Raw genomic sequence first — 25,090 nt, forward strand, 5'->3', positions numbered from 1 at the left:
ACCTTACTACTGATTTCAGTCTGTCATGGGTGTGCACTGTCACTACCATACAAGTTAGGGGTCAGTGCTATGGGTTTTTCAGGCCTGTTCTTAAAGCATATACCTGTGTAACTTCTCATTTGAAGTGCAATCACTAAGAGAAAGTAGGTGATACTATTACCTTCAGTTTTTCCCCTGCCTTTTCTCTAATTGGAGTGAAGCAAGTACCGCAGTAGTAGGGCTGGTTCATCTTATTACTCTTCACAAGCTTTAGAGTGAAATACAGTCTTCTGGGTCTCATGTAATCACTATCACTTGCTTTAGTGGGAGCATGGTAGACTTAGGTTGGTATGCACATTTCTTCAAACACTATAATAATAAATTACTTGTAGTGAATCTGAATTTTGTCTCATTTGGTGCATTCTATACTCAATGACGATCCATTGGTTTTAAATAGAACAAACAGAATACTTCTAAAAACAGTATGTGGAGAGGGGAAGACTTGGGCTCCAAGCTTTCAGTAATGTCACAGACTGTAAGTAAAAGTAATGCTCTTTACGTGGTGCTTGCCCACTAGGTTTTGATTTGAACTACTTAAACAGGCAATAATATCTAGTTTGAGCTAGTACGGTCTTAAACTAAATGTGCTAATAGTCATTATTTCATAATTATAGCTAAAGCAAAGGGCTTGGAGTTTGTGTGTAAAAGCCTCAGTGGAGCAGACTTCCTGTTCCTCAGCACTATATAGGACTGTGTCTGTGCTTTCTGCAGTCGTGCTGAGAAGGAGGAAAAAGTCGGGCTTGCACATTGCAGGGAGGTGACAGGTCATGGGCTAACGCTGATAGCAAATTCAAATGCAACTCCAAACATAGTATAATTTTGCTAAAGGATGTATGTATCTTAAATCCTTTAGCAAAATTAATGGAAGCCTTGCCTGTATTTAAGTAGTGGTACATTATTAGAAAAAGAAAACATAAGTACCAAAAGCATTTTGGTATGGGATCAGACACAAGGCACAGCTCATCTGTTTTCCGGTCTGACAAAGATACTTCAGAAGATGCAGGATAACATCACATCTGTGATGTGAATGTTTGTCTTCCTGAAGTCTGAAAGATGGGTTTAAACGTGGGAGACTGAGACTTCATACTGCTGTAAGCTGGCAATAATAAAAGCTTTAACCTTTGGCATTGGGTTGAGTTCTTCACCTTAGTTTTATGTGGTGATACATTACCATATGACCTGGAAAAAGTCTCTTGAGCTTACTTCACCACTGCTTCCATTGTTTTGAGAAATACGTTTCATAACATCCCCCATCTTCGCCCTTCCTTCTCCTTTCTGGAAAGAGACTCTTCCTGATTTAAAAATAAACCCAAACCACCTGATAGTAACTTGAGAAACTAAGGGTAGTATTTCTTACAGACAACAGTTCATTTTGTAAAAGAGTAAAATCTTCCATTTCTAAATCAAATTTTATGAAAACAGTTTTAGGCCTTCTTTTCTATGTATTTCTCATCCAAGCTGGATGGGTCCTGCCTGTGAAGGAGAACGTCTATACTGAAGTATCACCTTTAACCTCTTTCCAGCACATCATCTGGCTGTGAATTTTGCAAACTGGAAACCACCACCTTAAGCCAGGATATTCTTTTTAGTTTAATTCTGGTGCTTCTGCTTGCAGATTTTTCTCCATCTCACATGGGAGCCTTTGAACAAGGTCTGTTTTTTCAATCAGAAAACTGAGTACTTCTTGTTCCCTTTGAGTTCAGAGGATTTGCCAAAACATGTTGCATTTTAAGTAAGAGTCCAAAGGCTGAATTTGATGGTTGTGGCTTTGCTCCTTCCTCATAGGAGCTCTCACATCTGAAGTGTGGGGTTTAGAGTATAAATGAATGTATGGGATGCGGTCTTATTTTAGTAACAGTTCATATTTTTGTCAGAGCTGTCTCAGTGACCAGTTGCTGTTAGAATGGTGATGCTTTAGGATCAAAATGCAGTGAAATTTTGGCTCCATTATGACTCTTGCATTTGAGGCAAGTGGACCTGATATTTACTCTTTTATCACTGGAGGCAATAACAATCCAAATCCTAGTTCTTCAGCCTTAGGATGCTAAAATATAGTCCTGTCTTGCATGTTAAGTGAGGCGTGTTCTTCTGTGGACTGTTTTGAGCTCCTTATATTGCTTATGCTTCCTGAGTCTGTGGAATATCTAAGAAACCTGAATCTAGTGTCCGTCCTTTAATATAAAGGATGCCTTCTAGCATATTTTTCTTGCCCTTTTTCTGTGGTTTTCTGGTGGAGTTGTGGCAACCATAATCCAGGCTTGAACACCTCATAATGTTGAGGCTTTCTTCTAATAAAAACTGGCTTATGAAAGAATTGTATAGAGAAAGCTGAGAGATTCTGTAGCTCAAGGAATACCTTTTTAGTCTTTAAAAAAATCTCTGAACTGTAAATGTTGCAACTAGCTTATCTGGCTTCGTTTTGTATTCTAGTATGTGTAGGGGGTGGTGTTGGTCCTTGCTTTTTTTTGGTCACATTTGAACTCTTCAGGGAGCACTACTGTTTAAACAGGATTGCTAGACAGTTATGTAATGACTTTTATAGATTACAAACTATGGTTATTAACCATATTTTCTTCACCCCTTTTGGATCAGAAACTTAACTTTGTCATTCTAATACACAATTTTTTTGCTTTTTGTAGAGAACCTCAGAAATCATCAGCACAACAGGGTGCTAGTTAACTATATACAAAGAGAGGACCCCTTAAGTATAGCATGCTGGAATAACCTGGAAATCGGGGCGTTCACCTCTAGTACCTGTCCCCCTGAAACACTGATGAATAGTTCTATAGTTGCAGGAAACTTTCTAATTAAAGCACTAGACTTGATTTGGAATTTTGGAAGGCTTCAAAGTAAACCCTGCAGATTAGTGCTAAAAAGAGCAAAAGTCCAAATTTTCTTGAAATGCCTGCTATCAAGAACCTTTCTGGGTTAAAAGTTGTTAATAATAGACTTATGTTACAAGGAATGCTTACCCTCCCTGTGAACTTCTTAGCACTGTGGTAAATGTGTCATTTTAAGAGTAGACTGCTCTCTTTTCATTTGGAAGGCAGAATTTTGCATTGCAAGAAACCAGATATTATGTAGTTTCTTTCAGATGTCATAAAGTATTAGTTTAACACTTTCTAAAAAAAAAAAATGGTCTTGTAGTTATGCTTGAAGCAAGACTAAGTTGGGATGGGACACACAATGCTCTGTTAAAACTTGATTGGTTTTGTGTGATGTTTCAATTTTGAAATGTTTCCTGGATGCTGTGAAAAGTGCCAGGAGGCACAAATCACAGCATCTTTCATCTAGAGTCTAGTAGCAAAACCATCTAGATCTGGAGTTAGTACTGCTGGGGTGATTAGCTGCTTTGGCTTGCTGAAGCAGAGATAATATTTTAAAGGACCTACTTATCCGAATTGGAATTTTGACTCTAGCTAATCCTTTTCTTCTGCTGGGAGCTGGCTAAGTATGTCTTTATAGGATTGTTGGTAATAAGGGCTCCATGTAGCTCGCGGAACAAAGAGTAGGAAATAATATGAAAGAAGAAAAAAGTTAATGACCTACAGTCTCATTGGGCAGTATTAGTCCCATAGGCAGAACTGTGGAATTACAACCATCAAGAGACACCTACATTAGTGTTATGGGGAAATCATCTAAAATCTTGTGATCTTTTCTTTATCCAAGATGGAACTTCCAGAGACAGAGAAGAAATTGTTAGAAGCGTTTCAAACAAATGTAAATTTTCCCAGCACGATGAGCTGTTGCTGGAACATTGTGTCCTGCAGGATGCAGAGGAGTAGGAGTGGGTTGGAAATGAGTCTGGCTGCCTTGTTCTCTTAGAGCCAAGAAGAGATTTTTGAATTGGCTTTATATTCTTCAACAGGACTCTTCATCGCTTTGAAAGTAGGTTGTCAAATTGGATGAGCCTCTGGCATCCTCCAGTTGACTGTGGGGGAGAATCTGTATTTTTAGTATTTTTCCCAAAAAAGACCCTGGTGACATCACTGAGAAGATGCAGAATTTGTGACATGCGCGCTTTTTCTCTCTGCCCTTAATTTTGGCAGAGATGTTGCAAGACATTACTACTTGTGGCTAAAATTTAAGAAATAAAACCTCAAACCCTCCTTTCTTTAAATAGTGCTATAGAAATATAATAATAAAACCTCTTTCCTTTAGTACTGTACAATAACAAATTACATTCTTCTCAGACTTCAGAATATTTGTGTTGTACAACGGAACTTTAAATCGGAGATAATGGTGATGCTGATTCCATCACAGCTCATTCTCAATCTCTGAGGAATGTTAGCTTTGGCTTGCTGTTGTATTTGGAGTCTTTTTGTATCCCGTTCATTTTATTCCTCTCTGTTAGTCTGCCTTTTAGTAAGGAAAATAGCTTCTCTACCTCCACCTCTCTCACCTCCCACCCCCCAGCTTAAGGCCATCCCAGTAAAATCAAGTGTCTTCCAGGACAGAGGGAGGCTAACGTCTTTTGTCATGCATATTTGTCTTGGATGGCTCAGCTTTCTCACTTCTTACCTAATCAGGCTCCATTAAAGGATGGTGTGCTAAGGGAAGGATGGCTGTAATCTCGTAGGACCTGATCCAATTTGGACCTCCAGGAGCTGCTATTATTACCTTGAGGCTTGGAGGGTCTCAGCAGCTGAGGCAGGCAAGTTCAGACACTACCTGTCTAGTTTTGGTGACAGCAGAGATGTGCATGTTTGGGTATGCTTGTGGCTTGCATAGGAAGTAGGGTATGCAGTTGCAATGGTAGACAAAACTCGATTGTACTAAGAGCCATGCTGTGAAGCAGCTGAAGAAATGCAAATGCAGCAGGATCCACGTTTCCCTAACAAGGATGGTCAAAGGGTTTTCCTATTACTGAAAATTCAATTAGTTTGAAGTGCCAAGCAGTTTGAGAGGGATTCAGGCTGATGAGCGTAAAGGGCATTATAAGGAGAGACTGGAAAAGAAAGTTAGCTGCCTTTAAACAATTCTGAGAAGAGCATGGTTGGAAAAAGTACATAAAATGAGCAGCTTACTGTCTATGTGGGTACATTAAATACATACCACAGCAGAGGATTTTGAAACAAAAAATACCCAAAAATGCAAAAAATACCATGAGGAATTTTCTTTAGTATATGGAAGGTAGGAGGTATTGAGGGTCAAGGGCTTGTAAGACTTGAAAATGCTGTAGTACAGATATATTAATGAAGCCTTAAAATGACAACACAGTGAAGCTAGAGTGACCTGTAAGAATCTCCTGTTTACTAATTAATAGCTGATGTTAATTAGCGAAAATGAGAGAAGCAATTCCTTGTGGAGTGTCAGTAGCTCAGCTCCAGGGAACTAGGCCTTTGGTCGCTGAGGCTGCAGGGCAGGCCTCACATCGCTTTGTGCTCCGGGTTGGGCTGGTCAAAGGGGCGTGAATTGGAAAAGGAAAACTGGGGCTAAACGTGTTCAAACCTTGTTTTGGAAGGGGAAAGCTAATTCCTAGCTACAGGATAATCTGTTTGTCTCAGTGTGGAAAATGCTAGTGTCATATAGCTTTCCCTTTATTCTCTCTGAACCCGTAGCTGGGCAGGAACCGCAGTCAGCAGTGTCAGCTTCCCACAGTGTGCCCACACAGGCATTTGTGTCCAGTTCGTGGCAAACCAGGCCGGGGAACTGATCCAGCTGGGAAACCTTCTTTACCAGAGAAGAGGAGGTGGTTTTCTTTTTTATCCAGCTGTAAAAATGCCTTGATTTAGTAGTAGCACTAAGACCTGTGCCATACTGGGGGTGACACATAGCCAGAGGAAGGAACATGTTGGCAGTTGTATAGCAGAGTGGTGGCAGCTAAGGCATGTCAAGGTACATTGAAGTGCAACCTAGAACAGCTTTCATCTATAAAATGCGGAATTTGCTTCCAAAGTGTGCTTCTGATCTGAACTAAAACTCATACTCTTAGTCTGTGCTTAGTATTATATTAGTATATTAGATTAGTATTATTTTAGCGTTGAGAAATGGAATGTGCTGATGGGAGGAGCAGTAGAACTTCTTTGATGGAGCATGTCTCATTTTAACACCAAATGAAATACAACTGTGAGTGGTTAAAATGAGAAGCATTTTTTTGGAGTCTCCATTTCGCTTGTGTTCCAGAGGAGAGCACAGCACCTGGGCCTGAACAGTTGTAACTCTGGAGTGTTACTGTCAGCATCTAGTAAGGTTTAAGAATATGGATGGTAATTCAGTTTGAATCTGAAAGCGCTGTGCTGCCTCCCCGTTATCCTTGTGTGCAACTGAATGTGTTGGCTTGTTAACTGAAGATTAATACTCCTGCATCTCTTTTCTTATTTTACTTTGTGTTATGCACACTTACATATCCAGTGAAATGTTTGAAGATTAGAAGAACTAGGCAAAAGACAAATACATTATTATAGTTAATGGATCAAAACCTTGTTCCTACTGTTTTTGATAGTTTTATTGGATTTGCTTTCTTTCCTTTGTGGGGAAAAACTCAAAAGCTTGATGCTTAGTAATTAAACACCTGCTGAACTTTTCAGCTGTTTCTTTATAGTAGCCTCTTAGCTGCAGAAATCTTAATCCTCAAAATGAATTTGGCAGCCCTTGTGCCAGTTACTGAGTTCTTTGGTTTCAGTATATTTTCAGTCTGTATAAAGACAATTTTTGACCTCCAGTCAGCCTTTTTTTCCACTTTTATTGGGGATTTCTAGATCTAGTTCAAACTTTACCAGATTTAAAAGGGACTTAGAAGTCCCTTTGCATTACAATACGCTGTACTGTTTTGTTCGCACATTTGTCCTTCAACTTGCTTACCATTTCATGAATCACTTTCCATGGCAGATGCTTACTTTGGAAAGGGTTTATGTAATTTTTACCACTGAGCATGAACTTGTGCTTTTGATATTTGACTATGGGTAATTTCAGAACAAGATGTAAATATTTCAAATCTTTGGGTGCTTTCTGGAAAGATACTACATATTCAGTAAAAGTAGACCGATGGAGACTCCAGAAATCCAGCTAGCATTATGTCTTGTTGATGAACGTTTGTAAGCATTGCATCTTGTAGTAAATAAAGCTAGATATAAGCGAGGATGAAAGATGAACAGGAATTAAGATTTTTGGGGACAGCTCTGAGGCTAATGGGAGACCAACACAACAGACTTCTGTGAAGGTGAAATAATCTATGGCTAGCATATGAAATATTTGAGGATGTACTCAAAGGCAACAGGCTTAAAAGATAATCTAACAGTATCATTAATACTATTAATATCTTAAAGTTTTAGATGAGTCCATGACCCAAGTTAAACCCAAGTGACTTTTTTTCTCTTGCTACTACTGGTTATTTAAGCAGTTATTAAGTAACAGTGTGGAAAGGATGGAATATTTTACACAAACATTCATTTTAAATGATTATTTTCTGGTATTCTTCTACTATATATCTTAAAATCTAGCAAAGGAAAACAAACTTCCTCAAAGATTTGTTGCTTTGTTTGAATTTGGCAGTATGTGTGTGTGGATTTCTTTAATTCCATAAAGATTTGGTCATGAAACACTCTCAACCAATTTCAGTCATAGGCAAGAGTGGTTAATGCAAGCTGCTAATGGATCATCAGCATGAGTTGGGTAAAGATGTTTTTGGTAACACAACAAGGTGAAGTTACTGGAAGAGAAGTTCCTTGAAATTATTGTGGAGAAATCGCGAATAATACTGGCAGAGACTTAGTTTGGAAAGCGACATTCGTTTGGAAGCTAATTTGAGAATGTTGAGGATAGGAAGAGGCAGCCAGTGAACTTAGTGCTCTTCATATAAATAGAACATAGAACAAAGGTATCTAAGCCGTAGTCTGTGATGCTTTACATGTATGGTAATCCATCCTGCGTTCCAACTTCAGATCTGATATTTGCTTAGATAGCAGTTACAAAGTCTTTATTTAAAATAACAGGCAATTCGTTAAAAGTAGATGATGGTATGGGAAGTTGATAGAGTACTTGAGCTACCCACTGCTCTGCTTGTCTTTAAAAAGGGTTTAGGGATGAAACAAAATGGTATAAATATTGCTGAACATACAGAACAGAATGGTAAGTATCTACATATTTCATAGGCCATGCTAGATGAGACTTTAGTGGTAGCTTAAATGAGGGAAGAAAGTTTGTCTTCCTAGTCCAAACACAAGTTTTGTTATGACACCACCACTAATGATGATGTAAGCAACAACTCTTCTGACATGCTCCTTTTTCTGCTTCAGTTTTACAGAAAAGCAGACATGATACATTGACAGCATTTGGAAATGAACTTTGGCAATAAGATGGAAGCATAAATCTTGACTGTTAACCAAAACAGAAATGGCTCACGAGTACTGAAACAAGACACTGAAGAACCTCTAACACTTCCCTGTGAGCAGTGGAAAAGGAACAACTACAATGGTAACACTAATAACAGAAAAGTTGCAGAACCAGAGCTTGGATGATCTGACGTGTAAAACGTACAATATTAATCTGGTAAGGATGTATGAAAATAACATGTAAATGTGAAATGCACAGTAGTTCAAAGGTAACTCAAAACTGCACAACAGACTCAAGAGTGTAGATCAGTCAGAATTCAGCCATTTGTTAAGAATGCCTTGTGATGTGGATGAAAGTTTTAAGGGGAAAAATGAAATTTCAGTGTGTGGTCCTTTTTGGAGAGATGCTTCCTTATTGTAATGATCATTTAATCTTAGTTTTGTTTAAATAATTAGTCTTAATTTTGTTTATTTAAATGGCTGAAAGCCTGTGTACTCAAAAGAGCTATCAAAGCTTTTTGGTTGTCTTTTTTCCCCTAACAACACAAATACTAGTATTTGTTCAAGAATACTAGTATTTGTTCAAGCTTTCTTCTCTTTATGTAGGCAAATGCTAGATATTTGACAACATTTAATTACAAAAATCAGTGACCACTATGTAGGTAGCAATCAGCAGTAGGCAAAAGGAGAACAGATCATCTGTTGCATACAGCTGAACTGAAAGGTTGCTGACTACCAGCCTGATGTACACCAGTAGATCCTTGCTGTTGAAGGTGTCAGATGGCTGGTTTGCTCTGAGAAGTTCTGTAATAGTTACTGTTACTGTTAGTACTGACTTAATCTGTGGGTCTGCTATTCAAGCATAGTACTCAAACCATAAGGAATCTATTCTCTTCAAGTCTTATTTGTGAGATGAGAGAATCTATACTTCAGAGGGAGTTTAAAGAAAAAAGTGCAAAGTAGTCTACCCCTTAATCTTGTGTTTGTACCTGAGAACCATGAGACCATATTCTGCATGTAATGCAAAGCACTGTAGCACTGCACTAGCCTGCTTTCATGGACTTCAATTGCAGTTCTGCAGATCCAACTCTAGGGTACTAATTGAACAACAAAAAAAGTAATTAATGGCTAAATGTCAAAGTTCAACTCTAGTTCTTTTATTTAAATACCAGGTAACACGAGCATTGAACCTAAGGCATGCTCAGTTACTTCAGCAGTAAGACTTCCTCCTGTGTTGTAACCTGTACTTCAGTAACTAACCAGCTTCCATAGTTACTCCACAAGCCCAAACCAGGTCAGTCATATACTGAATATAGTGGGGGTTGTGCACAAGTACCTCTGATTCTTAGTGTGAAGTGCTTGACTACTTGTCCATCTTAGAGAAAAGCACCTGTGTTTTGTGTGCACACATGGTAAAACCTGACACAAAAGTAAGGATGTGCACACATGTAAAACCTGACACAAAAGTAAGGATGTCTAATAGCATACATTCATCAAAGGATTTATTTTTAAAGCTTGAACAGCTCCACTAACGGTTCTTCCGATAACTTACTCGGTTTTAGTTTCTTCACCCTAAATATGTACCATTCTTGAAGGTGTATGTAAGGTCTTGAAAAGAGGGTAACTCTTAAAATAGAAATGCTTGCTCAGCTTGCATTCGTTTCAGCTAGCATGATGAAGCACTTGAGATATGCAGTTTGTAGGGGAATTTGCTGTTGTCTCGAGCTGGCAATTTTGTGTTATTTCTAGCTAAATGCTAGGCCTAGATGTTGGCAAGTGGTGGCCTGTATCCAGGCCATAGCAGTGCTTGTCTCTAAAACTGTAGTGGCAGTTTGTAACTTCTAGTTTGAGATGCTAAAGTTCACACTGTGTTGAAAAGTGAGCTACGCTTTTACTGATGGTCACTGCAGGTTTTGGATCAGAGGCTTGGAAGGGCAGAGAAGGATGTATTACTGCTTTACACTGTATGGAGTCTATACAGGAGTGTGCTGTCATGCTGTCACATGTTGTGACTTGGTTTTTATTCCTGTCCTTAGGAGTATTTAAAATTAAAACAGGGAGAAAAGCAGGGAGAATGTCTAGAGTGGAATGGCAAACAGTATCTTGTCACTGGCTTCATCCTCTCCCTTCTTCCTTCTTGTCCCCATTTTAAACCATCAAGGAATTGTTTTTCTAAATGCTGTATTCCTTGATGAAAATGGGCTCTGAGGCTAGGGATAGGTTCTATCTCTACACAATGGCAGCTTGAAAAAGTGTGGAAATTGCAAGGTGAGCTGTGGAAATGCAGTAGCATGTGTGAATGGAGTTGTGCAACTAGGTTGCTCCCTACAAAAAAAGGATTTACGGGAGCAAATGATGGCTGCTTGAACAAAACTTGAACCTAATATGGTCAAGTGCACTTCTTTTCACTAGTAAAGATTATTGTTAAATTTTAATAGGCGGAAAAAGACTAAGTTAGTGTGTGGGGGGGTGAATCAGCTGTAGCACACTGTACTTTTTAATACATTCATCTTAATGCTGTAGTTTCTTCTAATAGGAGTAGCTTTAGAGCCATTCTTTAAATGGTCTTGCCTGCACCTTCCATGATGTGCTGGCACAAAGTTCTGTGGGACAATGCAGTGAATCATCTTTTGAGCTGATTGAGGATTATGAGTAACCTCTCTTGCTTGGGTTAATGTTAACCCTTATCAGTTTCATGATCCCTTTCACAGTGCATCTGTACAAGTGCATATCTTGGCATAAGTAGATAAAATAGCTGGGGAAAAGGTGAAATTGAAAAAGTTGGTTTAAGCTGACTTGAAATGACCCTGAGACAAAGTCTAGACTTGGGCTTTGGGAGCCTACATGGATTCTTTCAAGCATATAACTTCTGGTGGTCTCAAAGACCTTTCAGTACCCTCAGAAAACTGTTTTTTGATCTTAAACTTAGATAGGACAAGCTTCCAGAACAGCTTCTCTGCTGTGGGTGGAGTAGGTTACTCCACTGGGGGTAACTGATATGGAGTTGTTACAGCTTAGACTGTTAGAACTCACTGAAGTTAATGTGTTTTTTTTTTCCCTAGCAATATAAAGAACCTGAAAATGATATTGTGGGGTGCTAAATACAAAGGAAGTCAGTATTAGACTTGTGGAGGTGGGGAGGAGATTGTTTCATTGAACATATGTTCTGATTCACCCTGATCTGGGGGACTTCTAAGGCTCTGGCATGACTTTCTCTCTTCCTGTACACTTTTGTGAGAACATAAAAAGACTGTTATAGATTAGTTTTCATTATGAGTTAAGTCTTTGTAAGAGTGAAGAACTCTTCTAGCTGTATGAAGTATTTCACTAGTTCATGCAAAGAATAAAAATTTGCCTTTCCCTTGTAACCACCTGTATGAAAAACAAAACTGCTTGTATTCAGCCAGAGGGGAAAAATAGGAAAGTAACACAGCTCATAAGTTAGTTATAAAAGAAACAAATTGCTCTCTCCAAGCTGTTTACTTTCTACCTATCATTCTCTATAAAGATAACATCCCTGGAAGTGCTCAAGGTCAGGTTGGATGGAGCCCTGGGCAACCTGATCTAGTGGGTGGCATTGTTGCCCATGGCAAGGGGGTTGGAACTGGATGGGCTTTAAGGTCCCTTCCAACCCAAACCATTCTGTGATTCTATGGTAACATACGTAGGACATAACACACTCATTTGTGTAACCTGTACAATGGCCAAGTATCTTTTTTTACCTGTGGCCTGAGTATGTTGTAAAATACCAGCTGTAGCTTCTCTTACTCCTCTGTTAACCAACATACTAACTTTCCAAGGCAATGTAACACATTTGATCAGTTTGTGCTCATTTACGTTGAACAGGCTTGTACTGCACCTGCCTTTGGTGTGTGTAGGGGGGGGAAAAGGCAGTTGCATTTCCTGTTGTAGAAGCAGGAAGGTTGTCCTGGTTGGGGCATTAGGTTGTCCTAAGCTTTCATCTGAAATAAGCATTGTAGCTCAAAGAAAGTGGAGCAGTATCCATGGTTGGTTGACCACCTCAACACTAAGATGTTGCATAAACATGTTGTGGCTTTCATGACTTGACAGCATTGTGAAGTCAAACATCTCCAGACAAGCATTTGTGGAAGGAAGAAGCTCTACTGTAAATCCCCTCTGTGCATGTGAATCTTTATTTTTAATTTTTTATGAAGCTGATTTATCTTGAAAGACTCAAAATTAGGATGTCTGCCTTGGATGGAAAGTCACTGGTGAAAAGATGTGAGGGCTGGGTCAAAGATGTGACATGAATGCTTCTTCAAATGCTGATAACAGGTCAAATGTTTCTCCTATCTGGTCATACATAGAAGGTGTTTGGTAGAAATGGAAGTCTGATGTGTAGGCCTGTCACATCTGTGTGATGGTGGTTAAATTTGTACTTGAATAGTAAACTCTGGCTTTCCTGTGGTTTAGGAAGAATGCCAACAAGTTGCAGGAGTTCCAAATGCACTTGGGAATTGCAGAAAATGTGTTGAAATGACAGAAGTTAATTTTAAGGTTATGAAGATCAGGCAGTAACTGTAAGGACAGAACTGGCTGTAGAGTTCTTGGTACAGTTGGTTGGAGTGGATGTAGAATAGCCTGAATTATTTTTGTTGCAGTTTTTGCTAGCAAAGCACACTCTGATATTACTAATCTATTGTATCATCTATGTACCTCTTCCATTTACTCAGTTCAATACTAGGGTGTTTTTTAAGTTAAATATTTTAACCAAAGAACTGTCTCAAGTCATACAATGCATTTTCATCTGCTTCGAGCATAATCTCTCCAAACACAAGAGGTTCTACATTTAAAATAGGACTTCGAGACCTACCTTCTTGCATGAAGCAAGCAATTCCAACCTCAGGTGAAGCTTGTGGTTTCATTGTTCTGTCTCTCTTAACTATCTTGAAATCTGCTTTTTGAGGATTTTTTTGAGGCATCACTTGAAAAAAAAAACAAACTTCAAAAAGCAATTGTTGGAAGATGAACATGCATAAGCTCAAGTCTATCAGGAAAATGACCTGGTTGAATAACTTAACCTTATTCTGAAGAAGCTGTCCTCTACACGGAACTTAGTAGACTTCCCTATTGCTTTGTGACCTCTGCTTATCTTTTCTCCAGTATAATCATAAAAGAATAAAAAGGCTCTTCATTCAGGAAGCTTCAAGCAGATCTTAACACAGAAGAGAGGGACTGGGGGAAGGTGGTGTGTATAGCCGATCCTGGAGAGCTGATAAACTGGTTCAGTGCCCTGTTGCAGTAAATCTAGTGAGATGTCTGCCATGTTCTCTAAAGATAAAAGGTTCCTAACTGCAATAAACAACTTACAGCCTCATAGGTTCTACTCAAGTTTGGACTTCCAGACATCATTAAAATACACTAGCAGATAACGCTTCCAAGTATCTTTTAGTTTCAGTTCTAGAAAGCCAAGTACATATAAGGGAGATTCTTCACTTATTCTCCCCTTAGTTGCTCCCTTATTTCACAGCCTCAAGTTTGTACTGGAAATGATGCACCTTCTCCCTTCTCTACGTACAGTGCCACATGGGGTGCTTAACGAGGCTTTTCGGTTTCAATCTCCAAAGAATTGGCACTTTTTTGTAATTTAACAGGGGTCTGTATAAATGCTTACATCACAGAACAAATTGTAGTCGTAACGTGTATTTCTCGTAGAACTGAGGCCTAACTTCCCTAGAAGCTGATCAGAAGTAGCTCTGTGGATGGGGTTGTTGGCAATTAAAGAACATTGCAGCCATTCCTTGTACTACAGCTAGTCTGTGATCCAATTTAGAAGGGATTTGAAAAAAAAAAACGCTTTTTTCAACTGTCAGAGATGCAGTGGAGTAGTCTTTATTTGTTGGATGAGGCTTTTTAAGGTGGTTAGAGAGCAGCAGATAGATACCTGAAGAGGACCTTGTGAAAGATGCATTTGGTTGAAAGTCTTTGTAAAAACTAAATAGCAATTTAACAACTGCCACACAGGATTGTCTTCAAGGTTCTTTTCTTTCTAAACGTCCAAGATCTTAACCTCAATTATTAAGGATGGGTAAAAGACTGTGCACACAGGCTAAGTCATTCTTATTGTCTTTCTGTGTGGTTTGAGGTGCTGTAACTTTAAGACTTCTCAACATGGAATCTGGTTCCAAAAATTGATTTTTCCTTAGTTATAATCTGGTAGTTGAGTAGATTGATCTGGGAAAACTGTAGAGGGAGGAATTTACTGAATAACCTTATATTTAAGTATCTTTAATTTGACAGTCTTTGTCCTTCAGAGATGGCTGAAATGCAGCTATTACTGCTATCTCAGTGTGCTCTTGTTCTGCATGCTATCTTTGTAGCTGTTTAGAGTAAATCATTGCTAGCTTTATTAATGTTTGTACTATATAACCGGCAATGACAGTTAAGAAAGGCAAGATAGTAAAAGTGATAGCTCCTGCTGTCAAGTTTCATACTTAAGTCATATGAGAAGGGCTAACCAGCTGCAAATCCGATGGAGTTTCAGATTTTTGCTGTGTCCTTTAAGTATTTTCTTTAAAATGAAGCATCTGTAGATGCAAGTGTTAAGTAAAAGTTGTGCAAAATAGCTTTTCATATATGCAACTGTTGACAAGAAATAAGATTAAAAATCTGGTTGCTGTCTGTCCTTTCATCAGTTCTTTCATTCCCTACCTCTAAAACAAAACCACCAAGGGAATATTGCCATAGCTTAGTGTCTGTACATTATATGAGGAATTCAAGGATTTGAATACATCACTGGTGTTCGATTTCTGATGTAGCAAGAAAGGAAAGCTTTGTAGCCCAAGGATGCTTGTTTAAAAACCAACTTTGTATGTGGAAAGGAAGTCCGTGTATAATACTATCATTTTCTTTGGCTATACACTAAAAAATAAGGTTTATATAAAATGTGTTGCTCTTTTAAAGTAGTATTCGTCCCCATCTTGAGTTGTTGGAGGGGACTAAAGAAGGGTCCTTGGGATCTGATGGGGACTTAAGCCATTTTATTTAGAGTACTTTATTTGTAGGAGGCCAGATAGCAAGCTGTTTGCTTGAAAAAAATCTAGGCTCTCTAAGAGACTTGTGTGTGGTGATATTTTCTAGGTAAAATTAGTTAAGAAAATGGAAAACATTCTGCATACAAGCCTGTATTACTGTACAGGTGCTACTGACTAAGCTTAATCTTAAATTCTGATGGCCTTTACACACAAACCTTGTTTTAAGTTATGGCTTTTACAAACCATCAAAAACTTAGTCTGCAAAAGATGAGTTTTGGACAGGAAAGATTCTTACGGCTCTTATACGTTAAACCAAGAAAACATTTTGAAACGCTTTGCTCTGATTTTAAGAAAACTTAAAATGCTAGTAAAGCCTGCTTTGAATAATGTTCATGGTGGGGACCCTTAGTAGTTTCTATAATTTAACGGTATGTGTCCTCAGTTTAAGGTGAAGTATTTTGCAATTCATCCTTAAGATGGAACATGGAAACCCAGTTGTCAAATTGTAGTTTCATCTCCATTGAAATGAGAATTGAATCAAAGCTTTTTCACTGAGGGTGAATTATCTATCACTCTTAATTTTGAACTTTGTATACATGGGCTAATGTTGCAACTCTCAAAACAGTTTGATACTTGGGATATTTTCATAATATATTCTGATTTCACTTAGATTTTTCTTAGATCTGCTCTTCAGGAACTCCTTTAAGAGAACCAGCAAAACCCAGTCCTTTTAGGGAGGTTGTTAGAAGCACATATAGGGAAACTGAAAACTGCATGCGTTTTCCTTGAGGTGTGTATGCTGACTCTTTCACACAGTTAAAACTTTTTTTCTGATTGATTTCAGTACTCATCTGAGAAGCTGAACAAAAGTGGCAGCTTGTTCCCTTTCGAAATCAACGGTAAGTTCTTCAGAAACCTTAGCTGTGTTTTACTGAGGTAATTGGTATAGCAAGCAGCCTTTCTTTTGTAAATAAGGTGAGGGGGATGGAGCATGCTGTTGTAGAGCCTGCTGGTTTAAGCTGGTCTCTGAACAATGCTGGGAATAGCTGGTTGTTAGTTTTGTACTTGTGATCTGCTTTGCATAGTAAAAGCCCTCGTAACACGTTTTTGTTCAATATCTGCTATGGTGTACAGGAGCCCAGCAGTGGTGTTTTTCATGCGAAACATCCCTTCAGGCTTCTCTGCTGCAAGAAAACTCACCTCTTTACGCACCTTCTTGTGTACTTTGCCACACAGAATCTGTCTAGCATGATGCAAAGCATAAGCTGAAGCCCAGTGCCTTGGGAGAAGTGCATCTAGCTCCCCCACCCACTCAGCATCCCCTTGGTCTTATTAAAATAAGAGTAAATTTTACCTAGCAAAACCAGAAATGCTATTTACTGATATCTAAACTTCGTACTGCCTTATTAAGGGATGGATTTGAAGCTTTGCATGTTCTGTCCTGTCTTTAAGCATGGACGATTTTTTTTAATGCATGGGATTCCCCTTAAAATGTGATACTTGGTTTGTGTGGCCTTCCAAAGGGAAATGGTACTTTATCTTAAGATACCATTTTTGGTGCCATGTAAATGATGAGAACACATGTGCAACTTTTAACTTTTTTTTACAGTAAACTTAAAACTAGCTTCCTAGCCTAGAAGAAAGCTTCCTAAGGATTTTTTAAAAAAAATCAGGCCAGTCCAAGCTAACAAATCATCCTACAGTAGATACAAGGAGTTTCAAACAGTATCTGGATCCCATTGTGTTGGCTATTTTACTTGCATTGAATTATGGATGGTCCCTGCCTTGAAGAGCTTACATGCTTAAGGCAAAGCACAGTATGTGGTTGTACCCATCTGAAAGAATGGAGAAGGAAGGACAGAGGAATTCTAATAAAACATGTTTGAATAGGCCAGCTGTCTGCACAGTTAAATGATTTTGAGACAATAGGGTGTTCTTTAAATAAGATCCAAATAAACAGGATAATCCATGACATACTTTGGGCATGGAACATGTACAAGTATTTGGGTTTGCAGTTTTTAAAGCCACTCAGCGTATCTTTTATCTGTTGATTATTCTAAAACTTGGTTTGGACAGCCAACTGTAAAAAAAAAAATTCTAATATTTAGGCTATAGTCTAGGTTTTCAAAATAGGTCTAGAGAAAAAACTTGATATTTTAAATAATATTCTTTCTTTAGGCCTAGGATAAGTGAAACTTTCTTGGCTAATTGGTTTAAATTAGCAAATTTGCTAACCAAGCATGAAACGTTGCTAACTGGCCAACAGTTTTGCTGCTTTTCAATTTGCAAATCCAAAGTCTGCTGCAGTTCTTCTTACACTTCATTGTATAATGTGGAGGAACAGCTGTAAAATGTGCCGAATGTTCTCAAAGAAATGCTTTACAAAGGAGTGAGAGGCTTCGCTGGCAGACTTCTTTTAACCCAGCACTGCCACTTCAGATGAGAAGCTGTGCACTGTGTTATGTCTGTATTCACAGTAAAACTTGCAGGAGGTTCTTAAGGGATCCTTGCTTTATTTTATGCGTTGAAGTAAGATTTTTTTTCCTGACACTTTGAATATGAGCAAAAAAGGAAATACTCCGCAGTCTGAAATAACTTTATACTGTTTCTAATTTAAAGAAGAGCTATTCACACCATGGAATGTGAACGCTTGTCTCTTTGGAACTTTTCTATTAGTAAGGTGTTCTAAATGGAAAAGCATTACAGCCAAATGAAGGACAGCAGTCTATGAACAAATTACCCTGCTCCTTTAAATACAAAAATGAAAATCCCTGATGGGGTCTCACAAGGCTTGTTAATCCACTTTGGTTCTGCTTTAGGTTCAGTGCTGCAGGTTTTAGTTAGGGTACATGTTGTGCACTAGGAACCAGGTTAGGAAGCTGTTACTGTTGCTGACTGAGGAGAAATAGTGCTTTAATACTTCAATGTACAGCAAGAAGAACTAACAAGGTACACATGTATACTGGATTGGCTCCTGAAATACTTAGTCTTCATGTTTTGGAACTTTCTACCTTCTTTACAATGAATATGTAAATATATTCTGAAATTTTGATGATGACCTGGGTATTTGTGGCTTATGTTTCCAAACCTGAGTTTGAGTCCTAGTTTTACATAAACTAGGCTTAAAACGAGTAGTCTTTTTCCTTCCCTTTTCACCCATATCTATCTATCTTTTTCTTTTAGAAGACAGTCCTTGGAAAGCTTTAAATGGGGGTTGCCCAATCCAGACCGACCCAACGAGGAATTCGGCCTACCCTTTCTCTGTGTGCCCCTTCAGCACCGGCCCTGCCAGTAATGGTGGCCTGCAGTGGCAGCAGGAACCCTCCAGTACGTCTATGGTGTCAGGATGGATAAGCGAATTAAACCTGAACGAAAACTCGGGTCAGCCCTTGGCACCGCCAACGAAACGCCATTGTAGGTCCCTCTCCGAGCCAGATGAGCTGGCTCGCTGCCGATCGCCCTGGAAACCCGGCAATTCAAAGGTTTGGACTCCCGTGTCAAAGAGACGGTGTAACAGCGGCGGCAGCGCTACCTTGCAGCGCTGCAACAGCCATGGAAGTGCAACCTTGCAGAGAAGCACAAGCATCAGCCTGCCCCAAAACATACTGTCGCTAAATAATGTCTTCACGATCACCAGCTTCAATACATCACCAGTACCCAGACCTTCCTCCGCCAGCAGCGGGTTTGTGGACAGCAGCGAAGGAAGCACGAGCTCGAGTACCCGCTGGAATTCCGGAGGGCCTTGTGACTTTAACCCAAGGCGCCGCCTCTCCCTCTCGCAGGAGCACATCACTGAGACAGGAAATCTCTTGCCTTCAGCCAACAGCACTCCCACCTCCACCCCTGAGCTCAGCCGGCGTCAGGGCTTGTTGAGATGCCGCTCTCAGCCTTGTGTCCTGAACGAAAAGAAAAGCCGGCTAAAGCGCAGACGGGAGGAGGATGTACGATGGAACAGGCCATCGTTAGACTTTTTTAAAATGACACGGGTGAGATTTTACTTTCCTCAGTGTGTGTGAAAGGATATGTTGCAGAAAGGCTATTTGTAGATAAACCAGACTAATTTCTAGCTGTTATATTTGCTTGGGTTTTAGTACTGATACATACTAACTTCAGCAGTACAGCAGGGTTCTTAGACTTGCCTGTGCTATGCCCTATAGTCAATTATTTACTCTTTCCTGAAGTCCAGTCTGTTCAATATAAAATATAATGAGCTATGAAAAGGAATTGCTTGAAGCAGAGGCCAAATTAAAATGGCTTGTTTTTAAGATGCAAGTAAGCCATGGGGAAGGGGTGTAAATAGGGTAGCAAAAAAGTTAGGCCACTGTGTTCTCAGAGAGCAACATACAATGGTTTGTCATCTTGATGCAAATCTGTTTGGTTAAGCCTCCTGTTATGATGTGAGTAATTCCATTGAACTAAGTAAGAGCAAGCAAAGACTGTATTAGAGAATTAACTTTAAGAAACTGCTGATAACCAGTCAGAAATGGAAACTATGGTCTAATATATCAACTATATATGCTCCATTTCAATAGAGAAGTGTTTTACTGTAGTTACTCAAAGCTCTACTCCCCTCATGTAGAAGTAAAGATGCTGATTTAAAAACCAACTTCAGTTTGTGCCTGTACTTGCAATACAAATGCATGTGCACAACTGAAACAACTAAATTTTCAAAGCTTCTGTGTCCACAGAGGTAACTGTTAAGAGGTGTGAAATTGAGTCACATTATGGTCAAAGAACACTTTGCACTTGTGAGTGTGTAGCTCAGCTGCCTTCAGTAGATACCAGATGGGAGGCTTTTAAGTAGTCCTCTTAAGAGGTGTCACACTAGTGCTGAGGAGACAGTTTGCAGAAGTAGCAATAAAAACGTAAGGAAGAGAAATAGTTCTTCACCACTGTCCCTGCATCTGATGAACTGTGTCTTAAAAAAAACTAGCACTGAATCACTGAATAGAGTGGTTAAACTGCGGTACCTGGATATTAGTAGCCTTTACATAGAAATGTCTGGGGAGAAGTACTAGTGAAATATTGAACTGTCTGCTGTGGAGTGCTCACTGAACTAGCAAATTTACTTCCGCTTCACTTAGCTAAAAGTCTGCATGACAGCATCTGTCCTTCTCTTCTACCTCTGTAAAACAGCTTCCTTAATAGCTTAAAGGACTTTCTTCTTTGGTAAGCGATGCGGAATGAGTAAACAAGAAGCTTGTTTGTTGACAAGGTTGGTAACCAGTTCTGTTCTAGATATGCCTAGACAACATTCTAGGTTTTGGTCAAGATGCAAGTTTACTACTTAACTAGTTAGGTCTTATGTGTTTCTTCGTGTTAATCACCGTTGAGCTTAGGTTGCTAATGTGCTCCAGAAATATTAGTGGATTTGCCTTCCAAGTTGCCTCTCTGCTCTAATGCAGATTCCTTTATTTAAACTGATTATAAAACTTAGAAATTGCTCCTTTCTAGGCTAGATGAGCTTGAAGAATGCAAGCAGCTATAGAGATAATACTCAGTGTTTCAAATGTTTTGTTTGTCCAGATGTTATACTTTCTAAATAATCCATATGATACTGTATCTGGAGAAGCCCTGGTATAGTCCATGTCTACAGAAAGTTTTTTAGCTATTTAAATTTGCTGGTGAGTTTAAGAGTACATGAGACTAATACTCAGCCATTCTTGATCACTTTTTGCTGTCAGACCTGTTTTGAAAGCTGTTTTCATGATAAGCTGAGTATTTTATGCAGCAAAGTTCACTCTGTGGTGTGAAGGCTCGATGGGGTTGGTTTTGGCTGTTTCAGTACAATCTTCCTATAAACTGCTATAAACTTCCTATAAACACAGGGATACTGCTGTGTATTAAAGGTACAAAGTATAGTTTGGAAAACTAATTGTCTTTGAAATGAGCTAAACACTAATGAAAACACTTTTAAAAACTCAGCAAGTACTGAAAATATTCCAAAAATGGAATTAAGTTTTCAAGAAGTTTTATGTTCTAGAATGGCAGTTTACTGAATCTTATATTGTTACAAATTTCTTTCATAGCCTGCCTTCTCCATACCCAAACTCCTGGCAAATGTATATGCTTTGAGACTTATATTGTAGTCTTAAATTATTGTTGTCTTAAACATTTCTTTATAAACTTTAACAAAATTACTTCTGTGCAAATTATAAGCTAATACTACAGAAGACTTGCTCTGAAGTGTCATATAAGGAGACGTAGATGTGTCCTACATCTGCGTGTAGCTCAGTGAAGAACAGGACTACGGTAAGGAAAAGTTCAGTAAGGCCTCTTTCATGTATTTTGAGGGCTCCTTATTGTTTCCAAAAATACTTCCTCTGATTTCAAATTCACTTCTAAGTCAGTTTATGAAATATCTACGTGAAAACAAGTGCTCTTAAGGATTTGTGTTCTATGCTTTATTGCAAATGTTTTGATATCCTCATATCTTTGTAAAAGCAAAACTTGTCAAACATTTGCCCAAAAAGCAGGTCAGTAATCGGGTAATTAGTATTGCTTGTGTGGATGTCATAGTTGACCCATGTTCTGATAGATGTGAAGGTGCAGAGAGAAGAGTTCTTGCTGTACAGAGCAGTGCAGTACTGGAGCCACAACTGTGTGAAGAGCAATTTCTTGGGTCTGCAGCCATTTCTCCCAACACTATTTGAGTCCCGAGAGGCTGGCATTGGAATGCCTGCCAAAATTGCTCAAGATTTCAGAGCTTGTAGTTCTCTCAAATCAGTATGTATCATAGCTAAATGACGTACCTTAACCTGAAGTAAGTTCTGTTGTTAGGGTATGAAGTTCTTGAATAGCTGTGTTTGGGTGAAGCGTGACAGAGTTGTGTGTGTTTTCTAGCTGAGGTCTAGCAAACATACTGGCTTGATGCTGGATTTACGAAGTATACATGCTAGAAAAATCAAAATAAACTAATTGTGAAAGTCAAGTTTGCTGTTTCTAAGCCTAAATAGAGCTCATAGACTAAGGAGTTTACTCACCTATCTCAAGTTTCTGTACTTGTTTACGACTTTCTTCTTCTGGTATTGCCTCTTTAAAATTCAATGTTGTGTTACCATTTAAAGAGGAAAACAGGGAGCTCTTAATAAACAGCTTTCTGTGTTCCCTAATATTTTCTTCTAAATACCTTCATACTTCGCTGTACCCCCTCTGTTTTAGTTTATGCTCTTTTGGGAAAAGAATACCATGTCTTAAATTCTTTGAAAAAACATTAATTTTCAGTGAAATGAGTAATTCATGTATGGAAAAACAAATTAAAATAATCAGGCTGCTGACCAGCATTGTACAGCCCTGTCAGATTCTGGAAGGATCTTATTCTGGATTTAAAGCTGAAAAAAATTTGTACAACTTCAGGCTTAATAGAATATAAAGAGAGCTGTAAAAACAAGTGGAAAAGACTGGTAAATGATGAAACAATGTGATAGCTGTCTTCATTCCCTAAGGACTAAAAATGACAATTCAGTTGTGTGCTGTAATAGTTGTATGGGTTGTGGAATAGTTGTACACTGTATATATGCCTATTCAGCATTTGTTCACAACTGCCTGAGTAAGAAGTTGGCTCTAGTGTTAGATATTTGGTCCTTTTTCTCTGCAGCAGGAATACGATCACCCTGGTGCCTCAAGATGTCTGCATGGCAAACAGGAGCCTCTTTGGACTTTCATTCTTCTGCAGCTAATAGCCTCTATCACAGAGGTTGCTGCAGAGTAAGTAAAGGTGGAGTTTAGACAGGTAACTGCAGCTGGGGAGATAGAAACCTTTCTTTACTGGAGAGAAGAGTTCTCCTCCAGAAAACTGAGCTTTTTTCAAATGTCCAGCTTTGTGTAGACGTACATCAGTTGATCCTTTTAGCAATAATGGAAAAAGGTGTGAGAAATAAAGAACAGCCGAGATGTTGCACATACTTTTCAATGTATAAACAAGTTTTCTTGTGATAGTGACATTTTATTCTGTTTCAGATAAACACAGCATAGTTTGAAGACTTTCTGGTGTTTAATATACTTGTGCACCTCTTCCCCCAACCCTTAGGCATGGAGTTGCCTTCTCCCTCTTCCCACCCCCTCCCCCCCAAAAAAAAAACACCCATGCTTGGTATCATGCTTAAACCTAAACCTTTTAAATGTGTTGTCTGAAGTGGTCTTTGGTTTGTTTGAATTTTTACTGGGATAAAAACAGCTGGTTTGTATTAAAGAGTAGTTTCAACAATTCAGTTGCATGGCATCTGATGCAGTAACACTGGATACCTTTTAAACTAGGCAAGGTTCAAGTTGCAATGTGTTTTATGTACAGTCAAATGTTGCTGTTCTGCTTATTTGAAGGCTAGCTTTCTTGTAATATCTTCAGGCTTAAATTGCAATTACTGTAACTGTGTTGAAGTAACATGAAATAACAGCTACTGGTAAATGAGTGAGGATAGTTATTTACTTCTCAAATTAAGGTGTAGAGTTATTTAGTCTCAACAAGTCTCATTTTTACAAGATTCCAGACACTTACGCTACTCCTTATGTATATAAATCAGTCCAGGCCCTGTAAGATAAAGAGTACAAAGATATTTATATTCCAACTTTTAACAAATAGTGTGACATGTTGTGTTCTTAGTAGTGGTCAAAAATGTAAGCTGCAGATGGTGTTAGTAGTTTTTAGCCAAACTGGTTCTAGTTCCATACTTATTCAGTGCCCTTCTGTCCTTCTCCAAGGAGCAGTACTGATTTGGGAAGGGTGGGTGGTAGAGGTTAGAACAGATGAGACCAAGTGGGAAGTTTTAAGGGGTCTCTAAACAGTGAAGGAACTCGAGCTGAGGTTGTTTAGGATTTTCCTAGCATCAGGAGGCTTCTGCGTTCATAGAAATGCTTTGACGTGATCTGGATTTTATACTAGTGACTTTTCTAGGTACAGGGAAAGGCCTGAAGTGCCATGCCAGGTCAGGCCAAATTCTGTGTAGCCTGGCATCCAGCCTGATGGATAACAGCTGCTTTGAGGCATGTGGGAACAATGAACGTGCAATGTGATACTTCCTCCAGCGACAGGGCCTGGCTTCTGCTAGTGTGCATCCTGGGGGCTCCGAAATGTGCATCAGTGGTCTGGTCTGAGAACCACCGATAGATCCATTGTCTGTAAGCAGTTTGTTTCTAACCCTTTGTCTTGGATCTTTGTAATATTCTATAGCAGTTTATTTTTTGTACACTCTTGTTTATCCATCCTGATCTCCAAATGCTTTAAATGTTTTTTTTGTGGAGTATAAGATCTTGAATCACCAAAACGCTTGGATAACTTAATTCTTAGAAGTCAAAATTAAATTGCTTTTGCTTTATGGTTGACCTCATGCTTCATTTTTGGAGATATAGTGGCTTGCTGAATCTACAAAGCAAAGAGGATTTCTTGTAGAAGGTAGCATTGGAATCAAAGATTTTGCAAACTTTAGCTGAAACAGCAAGACTAGTATCACTTGTAGAATAGAAGTATGAGGCTAAGCAGAGACTATTCAATAGAGTTTTTGATACCACTTTAAAAATGTACACATGGTATGGGTGGCGGGGCATGCACAAGTTTCCTTGAAAGGTGTGATGGGGAAACTGTATTTTATTGCAGGGCAAAACATAACAGGAGTGCTGTGACATACCTTAGATCCCAGGAGGTAACCACTAGTTTTTCTGCAGTAACCTTCGTAGTAACTCCTCATCTTTCTTGTGGAACTGTTGCATCCACTTACTTGGACGCGTACTCCTTGTGGGCCAGTTTACAGAACCTAATGTGTGTAAATGTAAGGATGAGGTGGTGGTACC

The 25,090-nt window shown here is 38.9% G+C and overlaps 1 protein-coding gene across 4 annotated transcripts in view; it reads left to right on the forward strand.

Annotated features, from left to right (window-relative positions):
- The window catches only part of FAM53A (family with sequence similarity 53 member A), a 70,094-nt gene that overhangs the window by 12,694 nt on the left and 32,310 nt on the right, over positions 1–25,090 (forward strand). For 3 of the 4 annotated variants that reach the window (XM_083834984.1, XM_083834986.1, XM_083834985.1), the window contains exons 2-4: positions 8,277–8,529; positions 16,152–16,206; positions 18,491–19,293. In XM_083834984.1, the coding sequence (XP_083691110.1) occupies positions 8,452–8,529; positions 16,152–16,206; positions 18,491–19,293 (936 nt within the window). In that variant the 5' untranslated portion in view covers positions 8,277–8,451. The remainder of the gene's footprint in view (positions 1–8,276; positions 8,530–16,151; positions 16,207–18,490; positions 19,294–25,090) is intronic. The other variant, XM_083834987.1, reaches the window with a different exon arrangement.

The sequence above is a fragment of the Anser anser genome, assembly GCF_964211835.1.
Source record: "Anser anser genome assembly, chromosome: 4".
Lineage (NCBI taxonomy): Eukaryota > Metazoa > Chordata > Aves > Anseriformes > Anatidae > Anser > Anser anser.